Raw genomic sequence first — 25,741 nt, forward strand, 5'->3', positions numbered from 1 at the left:
ATAACCTACTGAGTTTGAAGAAAAAAGATTAACTTAGTGTTGGATAAAGTAATAAAACTGAGTAAATTAATGAGGCACAAAAACAAAAGCTAAATTTCACACTGAATTAAGAAACTCAATAGTAAATATTTCAAATTCTGGGTTAATTACTGAGATTATGAAAGATATAATTAGACATAATGGGCCAAAGGCTTTAGGAAGTATGAAAAAGTAAGCTAGAAAGTACAGAATTACCCTCGGGTGGGTTGCTGAGGCTCCTGCATTCAGAAGAGAGCTAGTATATGGCGTGACAGCTGAAATGAGATTGATTTGAGAGGAGGTTCATAATAACATATTAAATGTCAATTCCAATATAACTTCAAACACAACAGAAATGAAGTAGTTTAGATCTCCCAACCAAACTCTGAGGCTTATAGCTAATTAACTCAACACTCCTAAGATTCGAGAGTAAACTTTCAAAACCAAGCTATTCCTTCATGTGCATAAAACATTCATAACCCCTTGTGAAAATAATTATTACAACAAAATTAGCTTTGAAATTTGAAAATAAAAGTTCAAACATACTTTTCTCATCCAGAAAGAACTGAGACTATTCACAACTGCTCTAAAGAAAATAAAATATTTAGGTATAATCTAACAAAACCTATATGGATCTATATTCTGAGAATGACAAAATGATGATGGAAGAAATCAAAGATGACCCAAATAAATGGAAGAATATACTGTGCTCGAGAGTAGGAAGGTTCAACACAACTCTCCACAAATTGATCCATGTTTAATGCATTTCCCATTAAAACCCCAGGAAGGTGTTTGTAGACAAAGACAAGCGTATCCTAAAGTTTATATGGAAAAGCAGAGGACCAGAATAGTTAAAATAGCCAAACTTTTAAAAATTAAGCATAACATGAAAGAAATCACTCTACCTGATGTTAAGGATTACTATGTTGCCTATAATGAAGAATGTGGGGTATTGGCAGAGGGACAGACTCATAGAACAGACTAAAGAATCCAGAAATAGACCAATAAAAATATGCCCAACTAATTTTTGAAAAAGGTGCTGAATTCAACAGAAGAAGGGTACCTTTTCAACAAATGGTTACTAGAGTAACTGGGTACCACAGGCAAAAAAACCAAAAAACAAAAAAAAACACCTTAACCTAAACCTCACATCTTATACAAAAATTAACTCAAAATGGACTTGAAAGTAAAACAGAAAACCATAAGACCTTTGGATAAAAACACAGTAGAAAATCTCGGGGGCTACAGGCAAAGGGTGATAGAAATAGGCAAAGAATTCTTAGACTTTATACCAAAGCACAATCCATAAAAGAAAAATCTGATAAACTAGATTACATCAACATTTAAAACTTTAACTCTGACCCTGTGAAGAAGATGAAAAGACAAGCTACAGACTGGGAGAAAATATTTGCAAACCACATATCTGACAAAGGACTTGTAACTAGAATATATAAAGAACTTAAAAAAAATCAGTAACTGCACAAACAAGCCAATTAGAAAATAGGCAAAAAACATGAACAATATGAATAGAACCTACAGATGGCAAATAAGCCCACAAAAGATGCACATCATTAACCACAGGAATGATACGAGCTAAAACCACGAGATAGCACTAAACACCTATCAGAATGGCTATAATATAAAAGAGTGGTAACACCAAAAGCTGGCAAGGATGTGGAGAAATTGGATCAATTATACATTGCCGACAGAAATGTAAAAGAGCACTGGCACTCTAAAAAGAGAACGGTGTTTCTTACAAAACCCAAAATGCATTTATCATACAACCCATCAAGTGTACTTTCAGGCATATATCCCAGAAAAATGAAAATTTGTGTTCACACAAAAAACTGTATATGAATGATCAGAGCAGCATTATTAGTTAATAGCTAAAAACTGGAAACAACCCTGATGTCCTCCAGTGGGATGTATCATAACACTCTGTGATACATCCATACCATGCAATACTACTCGGGGATAAAAAAGGAACACGCCTATTGATATATACAACTTGGATGGAGCTCAAGGGAAAAAAATGAAATCTATTCATCTCAAGGTTAAACACTACGTGACTCCACTTATATAACATTCTTAAAATGACAAAATTATAGAAATAGTGAACAGATTAGTGGATGCCACTAGAGAGAGAAGGCAAGATGGCAGCTGTGCCCATAAAGCTGGTAACACAGGATCCTTGTGATAGAACTGTTCTGCATCTTGACTCTGGTGGTGGTCACATAAATCTACACATGTGATAAAACTGCATAGAACTAAACATATACATACATGCAAACACAAATGAATGCATGTAAAACTAGTGAAACCTGAGTACGGTTGAAGGATTGTATCACTGTATCAAAATCAATTTCCTGGTTGTAATATTACATTGTAGTTATGCAGTATATTACCACTGCAGAAACTGGATGAAGCATATATGGGATCTTCACATATACTTTTTATACAACTGTATATCAACGTATAATTAAAATAAAAAGTTAAAAACATTTTTTTACATCCAGTAAGAATAAAAAAGAATTGAGGACACTATACAGTTAACAACTATTTCAAAGTCATCACTACAGATGACTGATTTTCATGCTCCCAAGTGGACAGCTACATAATTAACCTCCATCTACTACTCAGAATCCAAAGACTTCTGTTTTTCCTCTCTTCCTTCTTTCTCTTCGTCCCCCCACACTCCATAAACCTCCTTCATAACTGGCTATAAGAGAGAACCACAGTATTTATGTGTGTGTGTCTTCATTGCGACACCATGTTCTCTCTAGTTTTATACATACACAGAGGTTTTGTTTTTTGTTTTTTTAATCATTATTAGCATTCTGTGCTCTTGGTTCCCAATTTTAAAATCCAAGATATGGCACATTTTATACTCCCCTTTAAAAATAATTAAAATGTTTGTCGTTTCTTGTGACAGTTAATTGCTTTCAGACCCTACCCCCACCCTACCTCAAGGTAAGTGGCCCTTTAAAAAAAAAAGTTTCTGGGGCATATGGGTGGCTCAGTCATTAAGCATCTGCCTTCCGCTCAGGTCATGATCTCAGGGTCCTGGGATGGAGCCCCACATCGGGCTCCCTGCTCAGCGGGGAGCCTGCTTTTCCCTCTCCAACTCCCCATGCTTGTGTTCCCTCTCTCACTATCTCAGCTGAATAAACAAATAAAATCTTAAAAAAAAAAAAGCAGCATTAAAAAAAAAAGTTTCCATATGTTTGCTAGGCAGTTTGGGTTGATCACTGATGAAGCCTACACAATAGGGTATCTTCTGTGCACTGAAACAGAAGATAATGATTGCTAATTGTATAGAATAAGTTAGGTACTTTTTCTAACCACTGATTTACACAGTATTAGTAAGCCACTGCCCCTGGGCTTAGCAGTGGTATACTAAACATGGTATCCTATACAAAGATGCACTGTAACATACCATGTATTAAAAACACCTAATTAATACATTGCAGAAAGTTAATTTATTTGTAGTTCTGAGTTGCACTTGTTCAGAGAGCTCTCACAGCGGGCATTATTCCCATACTTTTTCTCTAGCTTTGCCTTCCTAACTACTCATCGATTTTCATAAGCCCTGACTCAGGGCTTCTGTTTGATATACATATATACACACACATATATTCATATATATATATATGTTGCATATGTATTTAGTTCTATGCAATTTTATTATGTGTATGTATATATGTATGTATATATACATACATATATACATACACACATAGACACACACACACGTACGAGGTAGCATCTAATACAAATTCTTTGTGTAACAGTCATGGGGTAGTACTCTTTTTTCAACTCATTCCAAGAAAAATATCTTTTTAAAAGCTCTGCTGTATTCTCAGACTAGCAACTCAATATTCTTCCACCTACCTCTCATATTAGTTTCTATCTGGGGGAATAAGGGTAAGCCCTGCCCCCAAAAATGTCTTTTACAAATGTTCAAAGAAATAAAAATAAAGTATTTTTCATGTGGCATTTCTCACACAATGGCCCCAAATGTCAGTTTTATACACTACAGCTATTAGTGTATCATTTTCAATTTTAGAGAAACAGATAATCAAATAATGTATTTCCCCAAAATGACTAAGATTCATGGAATTAAACACTCATTCATCAACAGGTGGCCCATTAATGTGTAATTTTTTTCTATCTTGCTCTTAAATATACAATCTTAATTTTTTCTTAATCTCGTACTCAGATAGTTTTAAATATTAAAAAAAATAGTTTTCATTTTCAAGCATATGCTGAACTGCAATAAGCAGTCTTAACAGAGCACATTAAACACCCAATGAAAAACAACACAAAGCACAATTAGAAGCTGTGTAAGTTTTACCTTAATTCTTCTCTCGGTGTCATCCAATTTTAACTCTGCTGAAACTAGTTTCTTTGCCAAATCATCTCGCTCAGGTAGGTGTCTAGCTTCAGAGATCTTTTTCAGTTTCTGTAAGGAAAATTTTGTCCTAAATAGTTCACCTTCTGTATCTTTCACCCTTTTCTCAGTTGCCCGTTCTTTCTCTTGAGATTTTCTTAAGCGTTCTTTGAGTGCTGTAATCTCATTGTTATGACGAGCAATAAGTTGCGAGATTTCATTTTCTGTATCTTCAAACTTATGCAGGGCTTTCTCCTGTCTGTATTGAAGCCTTTTCAAAGCCTTATTTTCTTTTAGCAGCTCAGCTAACTTGACCTGGAGTTCAGTTACTTCATTCTGCAATTCATTGATTTTTAGCAGTCTTGCAGAAAGAACCCGTTTTGTAACAAGATCAGTATCTTTCCGAAGTGGCTCCCTATTGAGGCTCTGGGAGCGAAATCCCACTCGGACTCCCTTTCTGTTTGGTGGACCCTTAGGGCTTGGCTTCCTAGGGGCTAAAAAAGAAACAGTAATAATGTAAAGGAAAAGCTATACCAATGTAATATTATCTTTTCATTCTAACACAAGTGGATCTATAACATTCTTTAGTTATTTTGTTCCTTAAAAAATGATCTTACCATATTAAAGTACCAGGTTTTACTTAGAGGTCTTAATATGTTTTTATTAAGAAAGGTTCAGAATCTCTTTTAAGGAAGGTCAAGAATATTCTGACTGGTACCAAATGATATCCCAATGGTTTACAGGAAATTATTTTACATTGCTTTAAAAAATGGCAGCATCAGGCTTTACCATCTTTAACTTTATAGATAAGATGGCCAGCCAGAATTCGAACACAAGCATCATCAGCATTAGCATGGGGCTTAATAAACACTGGACAAAATACTGTGATAGTCAAGTAATTTATGCCAAGATATTTGGGATTATAATTTAGAACGTGGAAATACATGTTTTCTCTAAATTAATTAGAACTCTTTTTCTTTATTTGGTGAAACAAGACAACACCACACTGTACAGCAAGAAGACTTGGGTTTGGGACTTTGACCACTTACTAACTCCTTGGGCAATTTAGCTAAACCTTTCCAGGTCTATTTTCCCCACCCATAGAATGAGGATAACACCACCAAACATAATTAGGTTGTTGTGAGGATTAAACAAAGAATGAATGTAAAACAGGAAGTTCTCCACAAATATTCTCTGTCAGTAATAAGAACTTAATCCCACTTATCAGTGATTGAAAATGAAAAACACTTTTAGCAGTACAGACGTGATTTTAAATGCTTGCTTGGGGGCTTTCTTTTGTGTGAGGTTCAAATCAAAAACATTTGACATAATTTGAGAACAAGATGAAAAAAAAACCTACACCCTAAAAAATACAGGCATATGAAATCTTTAAACTGTACATATTAAATAACATTTCACAAAAATTTGGAATGTCATTAGTTTTACTAAAAGTTCATTAAACTTAGGCCCCAATATACAAAGCCCCTGCCCTTTAAAAAGAGACATCTGGAAGTCTGCCACAGTTGAGAATAATGAACTTTAATCTCCAAGGTGACTGCATTTTTTCCATGGAGGAAATGCATTCCAGAAGGGAAAAAAAAAAAGAAAAACCAGAAAATTCAACCTTTCCCTACCCTCTCTCCAGCCATGGATACCTTGATTCCATTATGTAAACAAGTAAAGAGTAACAAGTAATATTTACAATTTACATTACAAAATTTCATCTAAAAAAAATGGAAGACTCCAATGTTTTGGATTTCAGTTCTATAACTGTTTGAACACACAAAAGGAAGTGGTAATAATAAGAAATGGGGAAAAGCCTACAACTTTGAACTACACCCTCAAATATCGTAGTAGTCACTAGCCACATGTGGCTTGAGAGATTTGAAATGTGGATAGTCCGAAGTGAGATATGTATGCCATAACTGAAATACATACTGAATTTCAAACAGTTAAAAAAAATGCATAATGTTTCAAACACAGTGTTTTATATTAACTACATTTTAAAATAAAAATATTTTGGACATTTTGGATTAAATAAAATATACTATTAAAATTAATTATACCTGTTTCTCTTTTTTAATGTGGTTATCAGACAATATGAAATTACATGTGTGGCCTGTGCTTGTGACTTGCATTGTATTTCCCCCGGACAGCACTGCTCCAATTTTAAATTGGGGCATCCATCATTTCGATTTTCTTTCCTTCCCCACATACTGAGTTAACAGTTTTGGTATCCATATACTTTTATGGAATATGGACTCAATTCTTGGAATGACAAAAACTTTATACATAAAAATGATTATAAAATTATATTTCTCAGCAAACAAGATTTCATACAAATAGAAACTTATTTTATTTGAAAAGTTAAGACCTATATAAGAATCAGGATAGAATTTTCCACTAATACCTTACTTCAAATGTTCAGTCAGACAGGAAGGGCTTCCAAAACCAACTTTTTCACATCCTAATAATCTTAACATTTAGTTTTAGCATGTTCTGTTAGCATGACTAAAAACTGATCATACGAAGTACATTTAACCTGAACTCAAAAATATTTCCTAGCTTACTTTATTTTCATTTTTAAAACCATCAAGATGAAATACGGTGCTAATAAGAGAAAAGATGACTGTCATGTGTTATCACTCTTCTTCTACCCCTGTTAAGTCACTATGAAAAGAGGGTGAGAAAATGCTTTTTTTAAAATATGACCCCTTTAAAAAACATGTAAAGATGTATTATGCATCTATAAAAGACTTAAGATGTTTATACTATCGATAAAACATGAAATATAATAAATATATAACAGGTAATATATAAACATGTTTAACTTAAACTATCACATTTTATCATTATGCACATAACTTTTGATAAAGCAACAATTTTATTTTTAAAAATAATTAGATATGCTGAAAATTAAAAAGAGAAAGGAAGAATATGCTATCAAACATGCAAATCCACAAATTCAAGTGTTTAAGATACTGTTTTAATCACATTTGCTCTGTCCTTAGTTTACCGTACACTCGTGGTTGCCAGCTTAAAAAGAAACTAATTCAGTGTTTAACACTAAGGTGTTTAACTGTAATAGGTGTGGTCCTGTTGATTGATCTAAGGTAGACAAATTACCACAGATTTTAATTCAGAAGACAATACAAAGCAGAAAATAGTACAAGTCAGACTGAAGATAATAACTGAAATTTTCTGGGTGATGTTGGAACGGTTTTTCAAAGCTTTTTCTCAATTATCTTCTTAAATAAGGTAAGGTTTAAGAATTTCTGACTCCTTAATTAGGTGGCCTCCTAAATTGCTTCTGGGGAAGTGGTGAAAAATTAAAGTATTCCTACCAATAGCACCAATAATTCCCCAAATATGTAAGTTATTTCTTAGGAATAAATAGGCATTTTCTAAGGTTCAACCCTACAGTCCGTTTGTTCTTAATTAGACAGCAAAAGTTTAATACCACAAAATCAAAACAAGAGGCTCACACTGAGACAGATTTAGAGGAAAAGACCAAAAACCTACAGCACTGTACAAGCAAAAGAAAAAGAAAAAGCACCCAATTGTTATAAGAATGGACATTCCTGGGAAGTTAGATCAGAGGTCCACGAGAGGGTTTCCACAATTTTTAAAAGCAAATATTACTTTTCAAAGTAAAAATTTATAAAGGCAAATTTAATTATACCCTGGCTTAGATCTGTTCAGTAGCTAACTATTTCCCCACGGAAAAGGAGAGCCAATATATTATTATAGGTTTCAAGGTGTCTCATGACCTGACCCCTGTTTTCCTTTTCGGCTTCCAATTTGACCCCTCTCTGCCTTGCAATCCAAACTCTATAATCATTCTAAGCTAGTGCTGTTATAATTGTGCTGCATTCATTAATGTATACTATAACTACCTCATTTACCTTAGCCTAATTTTCTATGGTGTATTTTTCTATGGTTGTCCTTAGATATTTTGTTACTAAAGTACATCTGGCGTCTTTTGACCAGAAATTTATTAAGATGAAGAGATTTCTAGAACACTGCCTTGTCAAATATATATTAATATGTAGTTTCAAACTAGGAACATTTTAATAAGATAAATTATTTCTAATGATTAATCTTGTTTCCACTATAACACAGTTTTATAGAAAACAGTGGAAGTCCCAAGTCCCAAATTCCATTTCTAGATTTAATTTGAACTTTTGCAGTAAGCACGGTGTAACCTAGAGGAAGTAATTTTACTCTCTCCATAAAAATGCCCCTTAACTAATTTATAGCAATGTCTTTTGCTGCTTTTTAGAGGTTAAGATTTAAAAAGGTATAAAGATTTTGTGATTTTTTTTTTTTTTTTTTTGCCTTTACAGTACCTCAGAAACACCAAGACAAACACTTATTTAGGAAGAAGAGAACAAAATGAGAAGGCTTATTAATGGTTCCTTCTTCTGTATATAGTATGATTTTGATTATAACAAAGGATAATACACAGCACCATAGGCAACAACTATATATAACACTATATATACAACAACTAAATATATATAACTACATATACAAAAATACATCTTATTCAAAACGTCGATCAGCCCATTTCCATGCACATATCAATATATACACAGTAATAGAAGTTTCATTCGTACAACTTTCCTAAACACTCAAAATGAGTCTTCTAGGTCCCCTGGACTCTTAGAGAATGCTTACCTTGATGATGCACTTGGCTATCTGAAATTTGTCTTTTAGGATTGTTTCCCTTAATACTCGTAGGCGAAGAAGAATTGACCAGCGATGACCGGCCAGAAGACTGTGGCGTACTTCCCAAATCAGATGAGCGATAAGAGTAATGGTGTTTGCCTGCCTTACTTTCTTGATCATTATCTGGACTTCTTTCTCTTTCCCCCATGGTTTTGAAAATAGTCTCTATTCACATAATTTCACAGATTCCTTTCTCCAGAAAACTCCATGACAAGCCTGAAGAGCAATGTTTAGAATCTTCAGATCCTGGTGATAATATTCACGTCTGCACTTTGTTTTCTCTAGGTATCTGTAGTAGAGATTAGCACATTAGCAATGAGAAGATACACTTTTTGCCCCTACAATTAAGGAAGGGGAAAGGAAACTCATTATATTTTGTTAAATAGGTTTTACGGTTAATTACAATGAAAGATACTAAAAGCAAATAATACACTGCTTATAATTTTTAAAAGAAGCTGTAATTCAATTTACCTATATTTTCACACACTGTTGTTTATCGTATGTGGGGAAAAGAATGTTGTAGCTTGGACAGAGAACATGTAAAATGCCTGACATATAACTGTTTTTCAATAAAAATTAACTGACTTTGACTCCCCTGAATCTTAAGATTTATAATAAAGACAAATGCTGATTTTTGACAGATGTATAATGATCAAATCACCATTTTTTTCTTTTCTGGGGAGGCAGGGGGTGGTTAAGGCCAGCCTGCTAATAGGAACAACAACAGAAACCTAACTACATCAAAGTGTAAAACTAAAGTATGTAAAAAATTAATCAAATTAAAACACCTGATGAAAAACATCTGCAATATGACACAAAAATGGTTACCATCCTTAACATATATAACTCATACCACCTCATAAGAAAAATATGAGATCAAAAGTTAAATGGGCAAATACATGTTAAGACCCACAGCTGACAATACAAATGATAGGCACATAAAAATATTCAACTTCAGATACCACTTTTTTTTTAATTTGGCAGAAAGAGAGAGAGAGCACAAGCAGGGGGAGCAGCAGGCAGAGGGAGAGGGAGAAGGAGAAGCAGGCTTCCTGCTGAGCAGGGAGCCCGACGTGGGGCTTGATCCCAGAACCCTGGGATTATGACCCGAGCCAAAGGCAGACAGACGCTTAACTGACTGAGCCACACAGGTGCCCCTTCAGACACAATTTTTAAACTTACCAATTATCAAAGATTTTTTCAAAACAACACTCAATGCTGCTAGAATGCCTATCAAGAAAAGATCCACAGGATTTTCGGAAAAAATGTTGGCAAGATGTATTAAAACTTTAATTGCACTTTAACCTTTGATCCAATAATTCCATTCCTAAATAATAAGAAAATAATCCTAAAAATGGGGGGAAAGTTATGTACCAATGTTTATACAGTACATTTTTTTTTAAAAGATTTATTTGAGAAAGAGAGAGAGAGTGCAGGTAACCAACTGTGCCACCCAGGTGCCCCTACAGTACAATTTTTTTTAAAAACAGAGGCAATGTAAATGTCTAACAATTGCAGAATAATTAAGAATATTGTAAAAATCAATACAGCATAACATCATGCTGTTGTTAGAAACACTTATAAAAGGTTTGTGTTACCAGAGGAAATGTTTATAGAACTACAGTAAAGAGGAACTTCAAGCTAGTGAATACAATATGATCTCAGCTATACATATTCATTGAAAAAAATACTGAAAATACTGAATATTCTTCCCTCAGAAACTGAAAAAATTTTATAAACCATGAGATACATATACAACAAAATAGTGTCTGTGCAACATGAATTTTAGATGATTTTCTTCTCTATGTATTTTTATTTTCTAATAAAATAAAATTGGATTACCTTTTTAATTGGAATAATTATTTTTAATATTCAGAAAAAAACAAAATCCCATTGACAAAATTAGTAATTCAAGTATAGTCGTTCTAGTACTATACAGCAAAAGACGTACATACCAGGCAACACTACTACTGTTCACTGCAGCAGTATTACAGTGCTGGAGGACTAAAACAATCAGAAGGACCATCAAAAAGGAACTGGCAACATACTATAAAGCTACTAAAGGAATGAGCACTACCTCTGTGTATTTTCTGCAGTCTGGAGTGATCTCCACAATATATTAAGAAAAGGAATATGGACAAAGCATGTATATTACCATCTATCAAAAAAGATTACAAATTTGTATATATAATGTTTCATATTTTTAAAAAGTAAAAGGACAAACTAAACACTTAATGAAAAAACACTTAATGTCCAAAAAAACTTTCAGCAAGAATGGAAATGTTTTATAATCTGTGCTATCTGGTATGGTAGCTGGCCACATACAGCTACTGAGCCCCTGAAATGTGGCAAATGTGACTGAAGTATAATTTTTAATACTATCGAATTTTAATTTTTAAAAATGATACATAATGATGTTTGGCTCACTGAATCTCAATGATCTCATTTTTAAAGAGAATAATAATAGTAACTTCCTTAGAGAATTGTTGTGACAGTTAAATAGGATAATTCAATAACTATGACACAATAAGCACTCAGTAAAAATCAACATTTACAATTCAAACATACAAGATGCTCAGTAAATTGACTGATAGTCCTTGTCAAAGACTTAGTTTTAATTACAATATAATTAAAAGCTGATCATATGGTATAAATAAGGATTATTTGTTTATATGCATATAGCAGAAATAGCTCCCTATGACCAGTTCCATCTTAATCGGAGTTGCCACCTAACTTTTCACTGCAAAAGATAGACCCCACAAAACATTACCTGCCATTCATCTCGTATGCACTAGCACTCATTCTTCCCCACCCCTGCCACAAATATATGCATATAGTTTATTTAAAAAAAGAAAAAAAAAAAGAGGAAACATCCACTGCTCCCTTATTCAAGTACTTCTCCCTGGGATAGCTAGTTTAGTGGCTTATACTTTCACTCTTATGGTATTTCTTGAATTAGCAATTTAAGACTATGAAAGATGAGAGAGAGGAAAAGATGGCGGAGGAGTAGGGGACCCCTTTTTCAGCTGGTCCCCTGACTCGAGCTGGATATCTACCAGACCATCCTGAACACCCACAAAATCAGCCTGAGACGCAAGAAGATACATCCGGATCCCTACAAATGAACATCTCCAGCGCTGAGTATTGAGGTACAAAGCGGGGAGCCGTGAATCCGTGCACAGATATCAAGGATGAATGCAAGGGGGAGGGAACCACCGCAATCAGGCACCTGGAAGCAGTAGCCACCTGTACTGGGGAGCAGGCCGGACTCGCAGACCGGCACCCTCAAGAAAGCAGACTGAGATAGTGAGCCCAGGAACGCGCGTTCGACCGGACTGAAAACCGGAGCTCCCAATTGAGCACTCAAACTAGACTGAAACCAAGAGCTTGGGAGCGGGTGCGCAACCAGACTGAAAACCGGCGCTCTGGAGTGCGCACCACACTGAAACAGGGAGCTCGGGAGCGCGCGTGGAACCGGGGCAGCTGGTGGTGTTAGAAGCACAAAGGACAGAGACGTGCGGGCCCTGGAAGCGAGGGCTGGGAGAGCGACTGTGGTGCACACAACCCCGGACCCTGCGGGGTTTTTGGCAGCACCGACAGAAACAGTTAAAGTGGCCAAGAGAGCTCAGTAGAGAGCGGACTGCGATCTATCCGTTCTGACACAGAGGCTAGGATTCGGCCACTGCTGCTCTGACTCTCAGAAGAGTCACAGCAAACCGCCAGGGAAAGCTGCCAGAGAACAAAAGCCTGGAAATACCGGCTCACAGTGTGCCCATCCCCATCCCCCCACGCAGGGGACACGGAACCTCTACCCAAACAGAGTTGCCTGAGTATGGGAGCAGCAGGCCCCTCCTCCAGACGGCAGGCTGAAAAATCAAGAAGCCCACATCCCTAAGGTCCCTATAAAACAAGTGCACACTGCCTGGGTCGTGGTCAATAATTTGGGCTCTGGGCAACCCCGCAACCTCTCCTCATCGGAATGAGGAGGAGGAGAAACCCTCAGCAAAGAAAGGAGACAGAGACTGTGGCCTCTGCCACAGAAATGATGGATATGGATATAACCAAATTCTCAGAAATGGAGTTCAGAGTAACAATGGTCAAGATGTTGTAGGCTTGAAAAAAATATTAATGAAAATATTAACAAGAATATAGAATCTCTAAGGGCAGAAATGAGAGCGAATCTGGCAGAAATTAAAAATACTATGAATCAACTGCAGTCTAAACTAGATGCTCTGACGGCCAGGGTAAATGAGGCAGAAAAACTAATTAGTGAATTAGAGGATGGGATGGAAGAAGAGAAAGTTAAAACAGAAACTTGGCTCAAAAAAAAAAAAAATCGAATCTCAAGAATGTAGAATAAGGGAGATTACTGACTCAGTGAAACGTTCCAATGTCAGAATCATCGGCATCCCTGAGGGGGTGGAGAAAGAGAGGTCTAGAAGAGATATTTGAACAAATTGTAGCTGAGAACTTCCCTAATCTGGCAAAGGAAACAAGCATTCGTGTCCAAGAGGCAGAGAGAACCCCTCCCAAGGTCAATCACGGCAAACCTACACCAAGTCACGTCATAGTGCATTCGCTAATATTAGATCCAAGGATACAATATTGAGAGCGGCAAAGGGGACGAAAATCTTTACCTACAGAGGTAAAAACATCAGAATAACGTCAGACCTGTCTACAGAGACCTGGCAGGATAGGAAGGGTTGGCATGGTATTTTCAAAGCTCTATCTGAGAAGAAAATGCAGTCAAGGATCCTTTATCCAGCAAGGCTGTCATTCAGAATTGATGGAGAGACAAGGACCTTCCAGGATCAGCAGAAACTGACCGAATTTGTAACCACCAAACCAGCCCTACATGAGATATTAAGGGGGGGGTTCTATAAAAGTAAAAAGGCCCAAGAGTGATACAGAACAGAAATTTACATTCTATAGAAACAAAGACTTCACAAGCAACATGACATCATTAAAATCATCTCTCTCAATAATCACTCTCGATGTGAATGGCCTAAATGCTCCCATAAAACGCCACAGGGTTGCAGATTGGATAAAAAGACATGACCCATCCATTTGCTGTCTACAAGAGACTCGTCTTGAACCTAAAGATACATCCAGACTGAAAGTGAAGGGATGGAGAACCATTTTCCATGCCAATGGACCTCAAAAGAAAGCTGAGGTAGCAATTCTCATATCAGACAGATTAGATTTTAAACTAAAGACTGTTGTTAGAGATACAGAAGGATACTATATTATTCTTAAAGGATGTATCCAACAAGTGGATATGACAATTAGAAATATCTATGCCCCCAACAGGGGAGCACCTAGATACACAAACCAACTCTTAACCACAATAAAGAGACACATAGATAAAAAGACGTTAATAGTAGGGGACCTCAACACTCCACTATCAGCAATAAACAGATCACCTAAGTAGAAAATCAACAAAGAAACAAGAGCTTTGAATGACATACTGGACCAATGGACCTATAGATATATACAGAACACTACACCCCAGAACAACAGAATACTCATTCTTTTTGAATGCACATGGAACTTTCTCCCGAATAGACCACATACTGGGTGACAAAACAGGTCTCAACCGATACCAAAAGACTGAGATTACTCCCTGCATATTCTCAGACCACAATGCTTTGAAACTGGAACTCAATCCCAAGGAAAAATTTGGAAGAAACTCAAACACTTGGAACTAAGAACCATCCTGCTCAAGAATGATTGGGTAAACCAGGGAATTAAAATGGAGATTAAGCAATTTTTGGAAACCAATGAGAAGGAAACCACATCACTCCAAAGCTGCAAAGGCAGTCCTAAGGGGGAAAAAACATAGCCATCCAAGCCTCACTCAAAAGAATAGAAAAATCTAAAATGCAGTTTTTATATTCTCACCTCAAGAAGCTGGAGCTGGAACAGAAGAACAGGCCTAACCCATGCACGAGAAAGCAGCTGATCAAGATTAGAGCAGAGATCAATGAATTAGAAACCAGGAACACAGTAGAGCAGATCAACAGAACTAGAAGCTGGTTCTTTGAAAGAATAAATAAGATTGATAAGCCACTGGCCAGACTTATTTAAAAGAATAGAGAAAGGACCCAAATAAATAAAATTATGAATGAAAGGGGAGAGATCACAACCAACACCAATGAAATAGGAAGGATCATTAGAAACTTTTATCAACAGCTTTATGCCAATAAATTAAACAACCTAGAAGAAATGGATGCCTTCCTGGAAACCTATAAACTACCAAGACTGAAACAGGAAGAAACTGATTATCTAAACAGACCGATTAATTATGAAGAGATTGAAGCAGTGATCAAAAACCTCCCCAAGAACAAGAATCCAGGGCCTGACGGATTCCCCGGGGAATTCTACCAAACATTCAAAGAAGAAGTAATACCTATTCTCCTGAAGCTGTTTCCAAAAATAGAAACAGAAGGAAAACTACCAAACTCATTCTATGAGGCCAGTATTACCTTGATCCCCAAACCAGGCAAAGGCCCCATCAAAAAGGAAAATCCTCTCAATTGATGCAGAAAAAGCATCTGACAAAATACAGCATCCTTTCTTCAGAGTGTAGGGATAGAGGGTACATTCCTCAATTTCATAAAAGCCATCTATGAAAAGCCTATAGCGAATATCATTCTCAATGGGGAAAAGCTGAATGCCTTTTCCTTAAGATCAGGAACACGACAAGGATGTCCACTCTCGCCACTATTATTCAACATAGTACTAGAAGTCCTTGCAACAGCAATCAGACAACAAAAAGGGATAAAAGGTATCCAAATCAGCAAAGAAGTCAAACTGTCTCTCTTCACAGATGACATGATACTCTATATGGAAAACCCAAAAGATTCCACCCCCAAACTACTAGAACTTATAGAGCAATTCCGTAACGTGGCGGGATACAAAATCAATGCTCAGAAATCAGTTGCATTTCTATACACGAACAATGAGACTGAAGAAAAAGAAATTAGGGAATCTATTCCATTTACAATAGCACCAAAAATCATATGTTATCTCGGAATTAACTTAACCAGAGAGGTAAAGGATCTATATGCTAGAAACTACAAATCACTCTTGAAAGACATTGAAGAAGACACAAAAAGAGGGAAAAATATTCCATGCTCATGGATTGGAAGATAAACATAGTTAAAATGTCTATGCTGCCCAGAGAAATCTACACTTTCAATGCCATCCCGATCAAAATACCAATGACATTTTTCGAAGAACTGGAACAAACAGCCCTTAAATTTGTGTGGAACCAGAAAAGCCCCGAATCATCAAGGAATTGTTGAAAAGGAAAAACAAAGCTGGGGGCATCACAATGCCGGATTTTGAGCTGTACTACAAAGCTGTGATCACAAAGACAGCACGGTACTGGCACAAAAACAGACATAGACCAATGGAACAGAATAGAGAACCCAGAAATGGACCCTCGGCTCTTTGGGCAACTAATCTTTGACAAAGCCGGAAAAAACATCCAGTGGAAAAAAGACAGTCTCTTCAATAAACGGTGCTCGGAAAAATTGGACAGCTATATGTAAAAGAATGAAACTTGACCACTCTCTCACACCATACACAAAGATAAACTCCAAATGGATGAAAGATCTCGATGTGAGACAGGAATCCATCAAAATCATAGAGAACATAGGCTGCAACGTCTTTGACATCGGCCACAGCAACTTTTTTCATGACACATCTCCAAAGGCAAGAGAAACAAAAGATAAAATGAACTTGTGGGACTTCATCAAGATAAAAAGCTTCTGCACAGCCAAGGAAACAGTCAAAAAAAACTAAGAGGCAGTCCACGGAATGGGAGAAGATATTTGCAAATGACACTACAGATAAAAGACTGGTATCCAAGATCTACAAGGAACTTCTCAAACTCAATACATGAGAAACAAATAATCAAATCAAAAAAAGGGCAGAAGATATGAACAGACACTTTTCCAATGAAGACATACAAATGGCTAACAGACACATGAAAAAATGTTCAAAATCATTAGCCATCAGGGAAATTCAAATCAAAACCACATTGAGATACCACCTTACGCCAGTTAGAATGGCAAAACAAGGCAGGAAACAACAATTGTTGGAGAGGATGTGGAGAAAGGGGATCCCTCCTACATTGTTGGTGGGAATGCAAGTTGGTACAGCCACTCTGGAAAACAGTGTGGAGGTCCCTTAAAAACTTAAAAATTGAGCTACTCTACGATCCAGCCATTGCACTACTGGATATTTACCCCAAAGATACAGACGTAGTGAAGAGAAGGGCCACATGCACCCCAATGTTCATAGCAGCATTGTCCACAATAGCTAAAGTGTGGAAGGAGCCGAGATGCCCTTCAACAGATGACTGGATTAAGAAGATATGGTCCATTTATACAATGGAATATTACTCAGCTATCAGAAAGAACAATTACACAACATTTGCAGCAACATGGATGGGACTGGAGGAGATTATGCTAAGTGAAATAAGTCAAGCAGAGAAAGACAACTATCATATGGTTTCACTCATTTATGGAACATAAGAAATAGGAAGATTGGTAGGAGAAGGAAGGGAAGAATGAAGGGGGAGTAAGCAGAAGGGGGAATGAACCATGAGAGACTGTGGACTCTGGGAAACAAACTGAGGGCTTCAGAGGGGAGGGGGGTGGGGGATTGGGATAGACCGGTGATGGGTATTAAGGAGGGCACATATTGCATGGTGCACTGGGTGTTATACGCAACTAATGAATCATGGAACACTACATCAGAAACTAAGGATATACTGTATGATGACTAACATAACATAACAAAAAATTATTATAAAAAAAGACTATGAAATTGAGGATTTAACTTGTGACTCATTTTAAATGGTTGCAACATACAACGACTTGTTAGTTATGGAACATTTTTTCTTTGAATTCCTAATTGTCCTTTTTTCTTTTCTTGTCCTTTTTTCTTATTGAAAAGAAAAAAGAACCTTCTTATATCACTAATATTTACCTAGCTTGCCAGTCATTCTATCTACAGCCTGAAATGCATTCCATTCCTTCTCTTAAAAACATTTTTCTTGGAGAACAATCATTTCTGATTCTAATTTAAACCAATTATTCTGTAGACCTGTGGTACCACTGTCATTCTGAATCATTTTTATAGTAGTTCTGAGTTAATCCACCATTTCTAATAGCTCATGTCATCATATTTATTAGTTTTGGTCATCATTTTACTAGCCCATATCCTCAAATAACGTCTACAGAAAGGGTAAATAGGTTGAGATAAATGTTCTGTGTCCTTGTATGCCCCAGAATGTCTTTATTTTGCCCTCCAATTTGGTAGTTTTCATAAGTTCTGCATTCTAAGTTATTTTTCTCAGAACTTTAAAGACACTATTCCACTGTCTTCTAAACCCTCAGAGGTTCTTGAAAGATGTTACACTCTTTCTTTTAACCAACATGTATTTCTTTTGAGCTCTCACCATGTAACCATAATGAAAACAACCACCACACAAATCCCTGCCATTACGGAGTTTACGTCTGATGCTCATCTAGTTACGCTCATCTGATTCGCATTCCCTTACAGGTTATCTTTTGCTTTTCGTCCCTAGGAATTTTTAGGATTTTCCCTCCTCTTATACTGCAATCCCACGACATGTGTAGGTGTCTTTTTTCACTGATTGTGTTGCCCCGTTATTTTCCTCTTTCTTTTAATATTGAAACAAGTATCTTTAAGCACTAGAAATGTTTTTATGTTACTTTTCTGATAACTGACTTTCCTGTTTATTCTTTTTGAGACCTCTACCATCTAAGTAACAGACTGCTCTTTCTATTTTCACCCAATTTATCTTATAACTATCCAGGGTTGTTGTGCTTTTGTTTACTCTGTGCAAACACCTTAATTTCCAAGAATTCTTTCTTGTTCTGACTTTTTTAAAAAAAATTCTCCTGTTCTTGCTTTACTCAGGCAATATATATTCATTTCTCTGAGAATATTAAATAGACATTTTATTTGCTTTAAAGTCTCTACTGATCCAGGAACTCTCACCTGGTGAGAGTTTTTCTCTTTACCACTGGCTTTTCATCTATATATGGTTTTATTTCTTTGAAGGTAATTTTCAGTTCTCCATTGATATATAAAAGAGAAAAAGAAAAGAATAAATGGAAAACAGGTACTTATGAATAGGGCTTCCTGACAGGTACACTTCGCTTTAGGAATAGCAGAGAATCAGCCATTTTCCAGGGGACTCCCTAAAAGCTAGAATTAGGAGGGATAATCTCCAGATACAAATATCCACCATGGCAACTCTATTTCTCTTTTAAGGTTGTCCTTATTTTGATTTCCTGAAGAAATTACTTCTGTATCTTTTGATGGGAAAGAAAGGGAGTGGTGAAGGGCAGGGACTATTACACTGAGTCACTGTGTATGGGACTGGGTAGGAAAGGAGGCATAACTGTTACAAAGTTTTTCAACTATTCTTCCTTCCCATTTTCAATTATCCTTTCTCTCTGACTTTTCAAATTCTAAGATCCTCCAAGATTCTTTTGGATACACCTAAATCTTTCTTTGCTGTAGTTCTCTCTTGAATATTTTCAGACACAGTTTTCTCTGTTTCAATGTGTTTCATCTATCATTACTCTTTTCCTCTTTCAGAAATGTGCTGTGATGTCTTATCTACTGAGAGTACCCTAATATCCCTTCAAAGTCATAGGTTCATTCTGTTGCTTTAATATACTTTTAATGTGGTCTTCAAGAAGAGAGGAGAAAAACACAAATCTACATCTTTAATAACAAATATATTTTAAAACCAGTATTTCAAACAGTTATTCTCACCCTTTTAAGACAACTTGATATAAGCAATCACTTTCCCAAAGTCCTACTTTGGGAATAGAAACTACTATTCAATTCATGCACCAATTCAGTCAACAAAAATTACTGACAGTACAGATGCCATTATAGACAATGAGGAAAGCAATCTGAGCAAGAATACACTGTGAGTTGTTTTAGGGCAGGGTCTGGCTCTTCCATCAAACAGAGACAATTAAGAAAAAGAAATAATATATTATGTACATATCATTTATATATTCCCTAAAAATATTACCTGTTAATTATATGAAAAAAAAACTTTAATAGTGACAAAAAATACAAGAGTAACCCCTAAAATACTAGACAATTTCGTATCTTTGTTCAGTTTCTGATTTAGGATCTATTCTGAACTAAGGTGGGTATTTCTAACCTACATAAACTTGTAACATCCCGCAGTATGTTAGAATTCTTCATGAAAACAAATATTCCTTAGAAAATATAGCACTCAATGATCTAAGCTTTCCCAAAGAATAGACACTTAAAAACGTGAAAATTCACTTTTAAAAAATTAGTACTTAGACCTTGTGGAAACACTGTAGCCTGGCTAATAGTACTGCCAGAAAAACAGTTCACATAAGCAAACAAACAAAAAGTAACAAGTTAGAAACAAAAGACAAGAAATACTAGATTAAAAGAAACAGGAAGAAATAAGGACGAAATAAGACAACTACTAAAACAACAAATATTAATTTTTTTATAAAGTACTGGGGCGCCTGCGTGGTTCAGTCAGTATGCGTCTAACTCTTGATTTTGGCTCGGGTCATGATCTCACGAGCCCTGCATCTGGGCTCCCCACTCATTGGGGAGTCTGCCTGAAGATTCTCTCCCCTTGCGTTTCCCCCTACTCTCTCTCTCTCTAGCATAAATAAATCTTAAAAAGAAAGTATAAATAAATGCTAAACAACCAATGAGTCAATAAAGAAATCAAAGAGGAAATAAAACAATACCTGGAGACAAATGAAAATGAAAACACAGCAGTCTAAAATCCTTGGGACACAAGCAACAAGCAAAATTTCAAATAAACAAGAAGGAAAGAAATAATAAAGATCAGAGTGAAAATAAGTGAAATAAAGACTAAAAAAAAGAAAAGAAAAAATATCAATGAAACCAAGAGCTGGTTCTTTGACAAGATAAACAAAGAAAATCGATAAACCTTTAGCTAGACTCACCAAGAAAAAAAGAGAGAACACACAAACAAAATCAGAAAAAGAACAAATGATATACAAAGAATTATAATAAAGTATTATGAAAAATTATATGCCAACAAATTGGATAGCTTAGAAGAAATGGATAATTTCCAAAAAAAATACAATCCTTCTAAAATTGAATCATGAAGAAATAACAAATCTAAACAAAGGATTACTAGTAAAAAATTGAATTGGTAATCAAAAAACTCCCAACAAACAAAAATCTAGGATCAGATTAATTCACAGGTGAACTCTACCAAACATTTAAAGAAAACATATTCTTGGCATTTTCCCAAAGACATATAGATGGCCGGCAGACACATGAAAAGATTCTCGATATCACTGATAGGGAAATGTAAATCAAAACTACAAAGAGATATCACCTCACACCTGTCAGAATGGCAAAAATCAAAAACCCAAGAAACAACAGGTGTTGGTGAGGTTGTGGAGAAAGGAGAACCCTCTTGCACTGCTGATGGGAATGCAAACTGGTACAGCCACTGTGGAAAACAGTATGGAAGTTCCTCGAAAAGTTAAAAATAGAACCACCTGAGGCACCTGGATGGCTCGGTTGGTTAAGCATCTGGGACTCTTGATTTTGGCAAAACTAAACTATTGGGACTCCACCAAAATTCAAACTTTTGCACAGCAAAGGAAACCATAAACAAAAAAGGCAACCCAGCACATCTGTTAAGTGGTTAACATCCAAAATATATAAAGAACTTATCCAACTCAACACCAAAAAACAAACAATCCAATTAAAAAGTAGGCAGAGAACCTGAATAGACATTTTTCCAAAGAAGACATACAGATGGCCAACAGACAAAAGAAAAGATGCCTAACCTCACTAATCATCAGATCACAAATCAAAACCACAATAGGTATCACCTCACACCATTCAGAACGGCTAGTACCAAAAAAAGAATAAATTACTAATACTGGAGAGGATATGGAGAAAAGGGAACCTTCACACACTTGTGGCAGAAATGTAAATTGGTGAACTGGCAGCGACAGACAGTAACCTCACTTACAGTAAGCACAGCATAACCTATAGAGCTGTTAAATCCCTATGCTGTATGCTTAAAACTAAGGTAACGTGTGTCAATTGGACTTCATTTAAAAAAGTATAAACAAATAAAAATAAGTAGTATAGCTTAATAAGATTACATACCAACTCTGCACTGGAAGGAACCCCCCGGGGAATCACTTTTTTCTTTGAATAGAGTAAGGAAACTAACACCCAGGAAAACAAACTGACTTCCTCAAGATTACAATTTACTTAAGGTGACAGAGTTAAGGTACTAAGCCTTGAAATGGACCACAGGCACACCTCAGAGATATTGCAGGTTTAGTTCCAGACCACCATGATAAAGTTAATACTGCAATAAAGCAAAGACTACAATAAAAATAGTCAAATGAATTTTCTGGCTTCCCAATGCATATGAATGTTTATACTGTAGTCTACTAACTGTGCAAGAGTACTGTCTTTAAAAAATGTACATACCTTAATTTCAAAATGCTTCATTGCTTAAGAAATGTTAATCACCATCTGAGCTTTCAGTGAGTCGTAATCTTTTTGCTGGTGGAGCCTTGCCACAGTGTTGATGGCTGCTGACCGATCAGGGTGATGGTTGCTGAAAGCTGGGTGGCTGTGGCTATTTCTTAAAATACGACAATAAAGTTTGTCTCATTCATTGACTCTTCCTTTCATGAATGATTTCCTGTAGCATGCAAAGCTGCTTGAAAGCATTTTACTCACAGAACAACTCTCAGAATTGGGGTCAATCCTCTAAAACCTTGCCACTGCTTTATCAACTAAGTTTCTATAATATTCTAAATCCTTTCTGTCACTTCAACAATCTTCACAGCATCTTTACCAGGAGGAGATTCCATCTCAAGAAACCACTTTCTTTGGGCATCCATAAGAAACAACTCCTCTTCTGTTCAAGTTTGATCACGAGACTGCAGTAATGCAGTCACATCTTCAGGCTGTACTTCTAGTTCTCTTGCTATTTCCACCACATTTGTGGTTACTTCCCCCACTGAAGTCTTTAACCCCTCAAAGTCATCCTGCGAGGGTTGGAATCAACTTCTTCCAAACTGTCATTAATATTAATATGTTGACCTATTTCCACAAATCACAAATGTTCTTAATGGCATCTAGAATGGTGAATCTTTCCCAGAAGGTTTTCAATTTACTTTGTACAGATCCATCAGAGGAACCATTACCTATGGCAGCTACAGTCTTACAAAATGTATTTCTTAAATAAGAAAACCTGAAAGTCAAAATTACTCCTCGATCTATGAGCTGCAGAATGGATGCTGTGTTGGCAGGCATGATAACATGAATCTCCATCAGCTTTTGGGTGACCTGGTGTGTGGTCAACGAGCAGTAATATTTTGAAAGGAATGTTTTTTCCCCTGCGCAGTTCTCAACAGAGGGCTTAAAATATTCAGTAAACCATGTTGTAAACAGATGTGCTGTCATCCAGGCTTTGTTGTTGCATTTATAGAGCACAGGCAGAGTAGATTTAGCATAATGCTTAAGGGCTCTAGAATTTTTGGAATGGTAAATGAACACTGGTTCAACTTAAAGTCACCAGCTGCATTAGCCCCTCACAAGATAGTCAGCCTGACCTTTGAAGCTTTGGCGACAAGCACTGACTTCTCCTTTGTAGCTACGAAAGCCCTAGATGGCATCTTCTTCCAATAGAAGGCTGTTGTGTCTACACTGAACATCTGTTGTTTGGAGAAGCAACCATCTTTATTATCTGAGTTTGATCTTCTGGATAACTTGCTGTAGCTTCTATATCAGCACTTACTGCTTCATTTTGTACTCTGATGTTACACAGAAGGTTTCTGTCCTTAAGCCTCATGAAACAACTTCTTGCAGCTTCCAAGTTTTCTTTTGCAGCTTCCTCACCTCTCTCAGCCTTCATTGAATTGAAAGTTTGGGCTTTACTCTGGAATAGGCTTTGGCTTACGAGACTACTGTGGCTGGTTTGATCTTCTACCCAGACCACCAAAACGTTCTCCATATCAGCAATAAGGCTGTTTCACTTTGTTATCTTACTGTATGTGTTCATTTCAGTAGCACTTTTAATTTCCTTAAAGAACTTTTCCTTTGCACTTGCAACTTGGCTGTTTGATGCACAGGACTACCTTTTGGCCTATCTTGGCTTTCAACATGCCTTCCTCATTAAGCTTAAATCATTTCTAGCTTTTGATGTAAAGTGAGAGATGTCTGACTTTCACTTGAACACTTACGAGCCATCATAGGGTTATTAATTGGTCTAATTTCAATCTTGTCATATCTCAGGGAATAGAAAGGCCCAAGGACAAGGAGAGAGATGGGGGAATAGCTTGTTGGTGGAACAGTCAGAATGAACACATTTATCAATTAACTCCACTGTCTTATATGGGTGCAGTTCATGCCACCCCAAAACAATTACAATAGTAACATCAAAGATAACTAATCAGAGATCACCATAACAAATACTATAACGAAAAAGTCTGAAATGAGAATTTAGAAAATGACACAGACAAAAAGTGAACAAATGCTACTAGAAAAAATGGCATCGATAGACTTGCTCAATGCAGCGTTGCCACCAATCTTCAAATTAAAAAAAAAAAAAAGCAGTTTCTGCAAAGCACAATAAATCAAAGTGCAATTAAACAAGGTAAGCCTGTACAAGTTTTCTCTTGTAACCCATTAGATATTTCAGTGTCAACAATCAGATGAGAACTACCTCATCTTTGAAGTCATCTCCATTTGCTTCTATCCCATATTATTGCCTTCCTGACACTAAAATGAAGAAGCATTTCTGCTCCTTTTCAGAGCTTAGCCCTTCACCATATCTCCGTATCTCTCTGTCTCCTTTCCCATATCTTCTCTCCATCTCAGGACTGCGCCCCTGCTACTGTACTCTGTACAGGATCATTCCTACCAACAAAGACGCTCTAATAAAGCTGTTGCTTGACTCCATGTCCTAATACATCTATGACCCAGTTGCTCTATTCTAATTTTCCAATAAATCTCTTTTGAAGAGTAATCTAGAATGTTATCTCTACTTTGTTGAATCTGCCTCCTCTTCCTTATCTCTAAATGTTGGAATACCCAAGACACCACATATTGGCTCTCTTTTCTTCATTTATACCCACTCCACAGGTGATCTCATCTAGACTTAATTTACTCTGACTTCCAAATTCACATATCCACCTTCAAATGTGACAACTCCACCTGGGTATCTAAAAATCATTTCAAACTTATATGTCCAAAACCAAAATCATAATTTGTCCTCTTTCTACCCCTACTCTTTCCTATTTTTCTAATTTCATTAAATGGCACTTCCATCTACTAAATTACTCATGTCACAAATCTAAGGATCATCCTGGATTCCTTCTTAACCTCACATCCCACACCCTAACCATCTGTGAAACCAGATGGTTTTATCTCCCAAAATACATTCCACATTAATTTTCTTTTTTATCATTCCCACTGCTACTGCCCTAGTCCTAGCCACCATCTTTTTTCACTTGAACTTCTGCAGTAGTCTCC

At 36.3% G+C, this 25,741-nt stretch overlaps 1 protein-coding gene across 1 annotated transcript in view; it reads right to left on the bottom strand.

The window, feature by feature from the left end:
* The window catches only part of LCA5 (lebercilin LCA5), a 65,487-nt gene that overhangs the window by 34,195 nt on the left and 5,551 nt on the right, over positions 1-25,741 (bottom strand). Inside the window, exons 2-3 of the mRNA XM_026507027.4 lie at positions 9,089-9,428; positions 4,373-4,902 (exon numbers count right to left, since the gene is read on the bottom strand). Of these exons, the coding sequence (XP_026362812.1) occupies positions 4,373-4,902; positions 9,089-9,287 (729 nt within the window). The 5' untranslated portion in view covers positions 9,288-9,428. The remainder of the gene's footprint in view (positions 1-4,372; positions 4,903-9,088; positions 9,429-25,741) is intronic.

The sequence above is a fragment of the Ursus arctos genome, unplaced genomic scaffold (assembly GCF_023065955.2).
Source record: "Ursus arctos isolate Adak ecotype North America unplaced genomic scaffold, UrsArc2.0 scaffold_29, whole genome shotgun sequence".
Taxonomy (NCBI): domain Eukaryota; kingdom Metazoa; phylum Chordata; class Mammalia; order Carnivora; family Ursidae; genus Ursus; species Ursus arctos.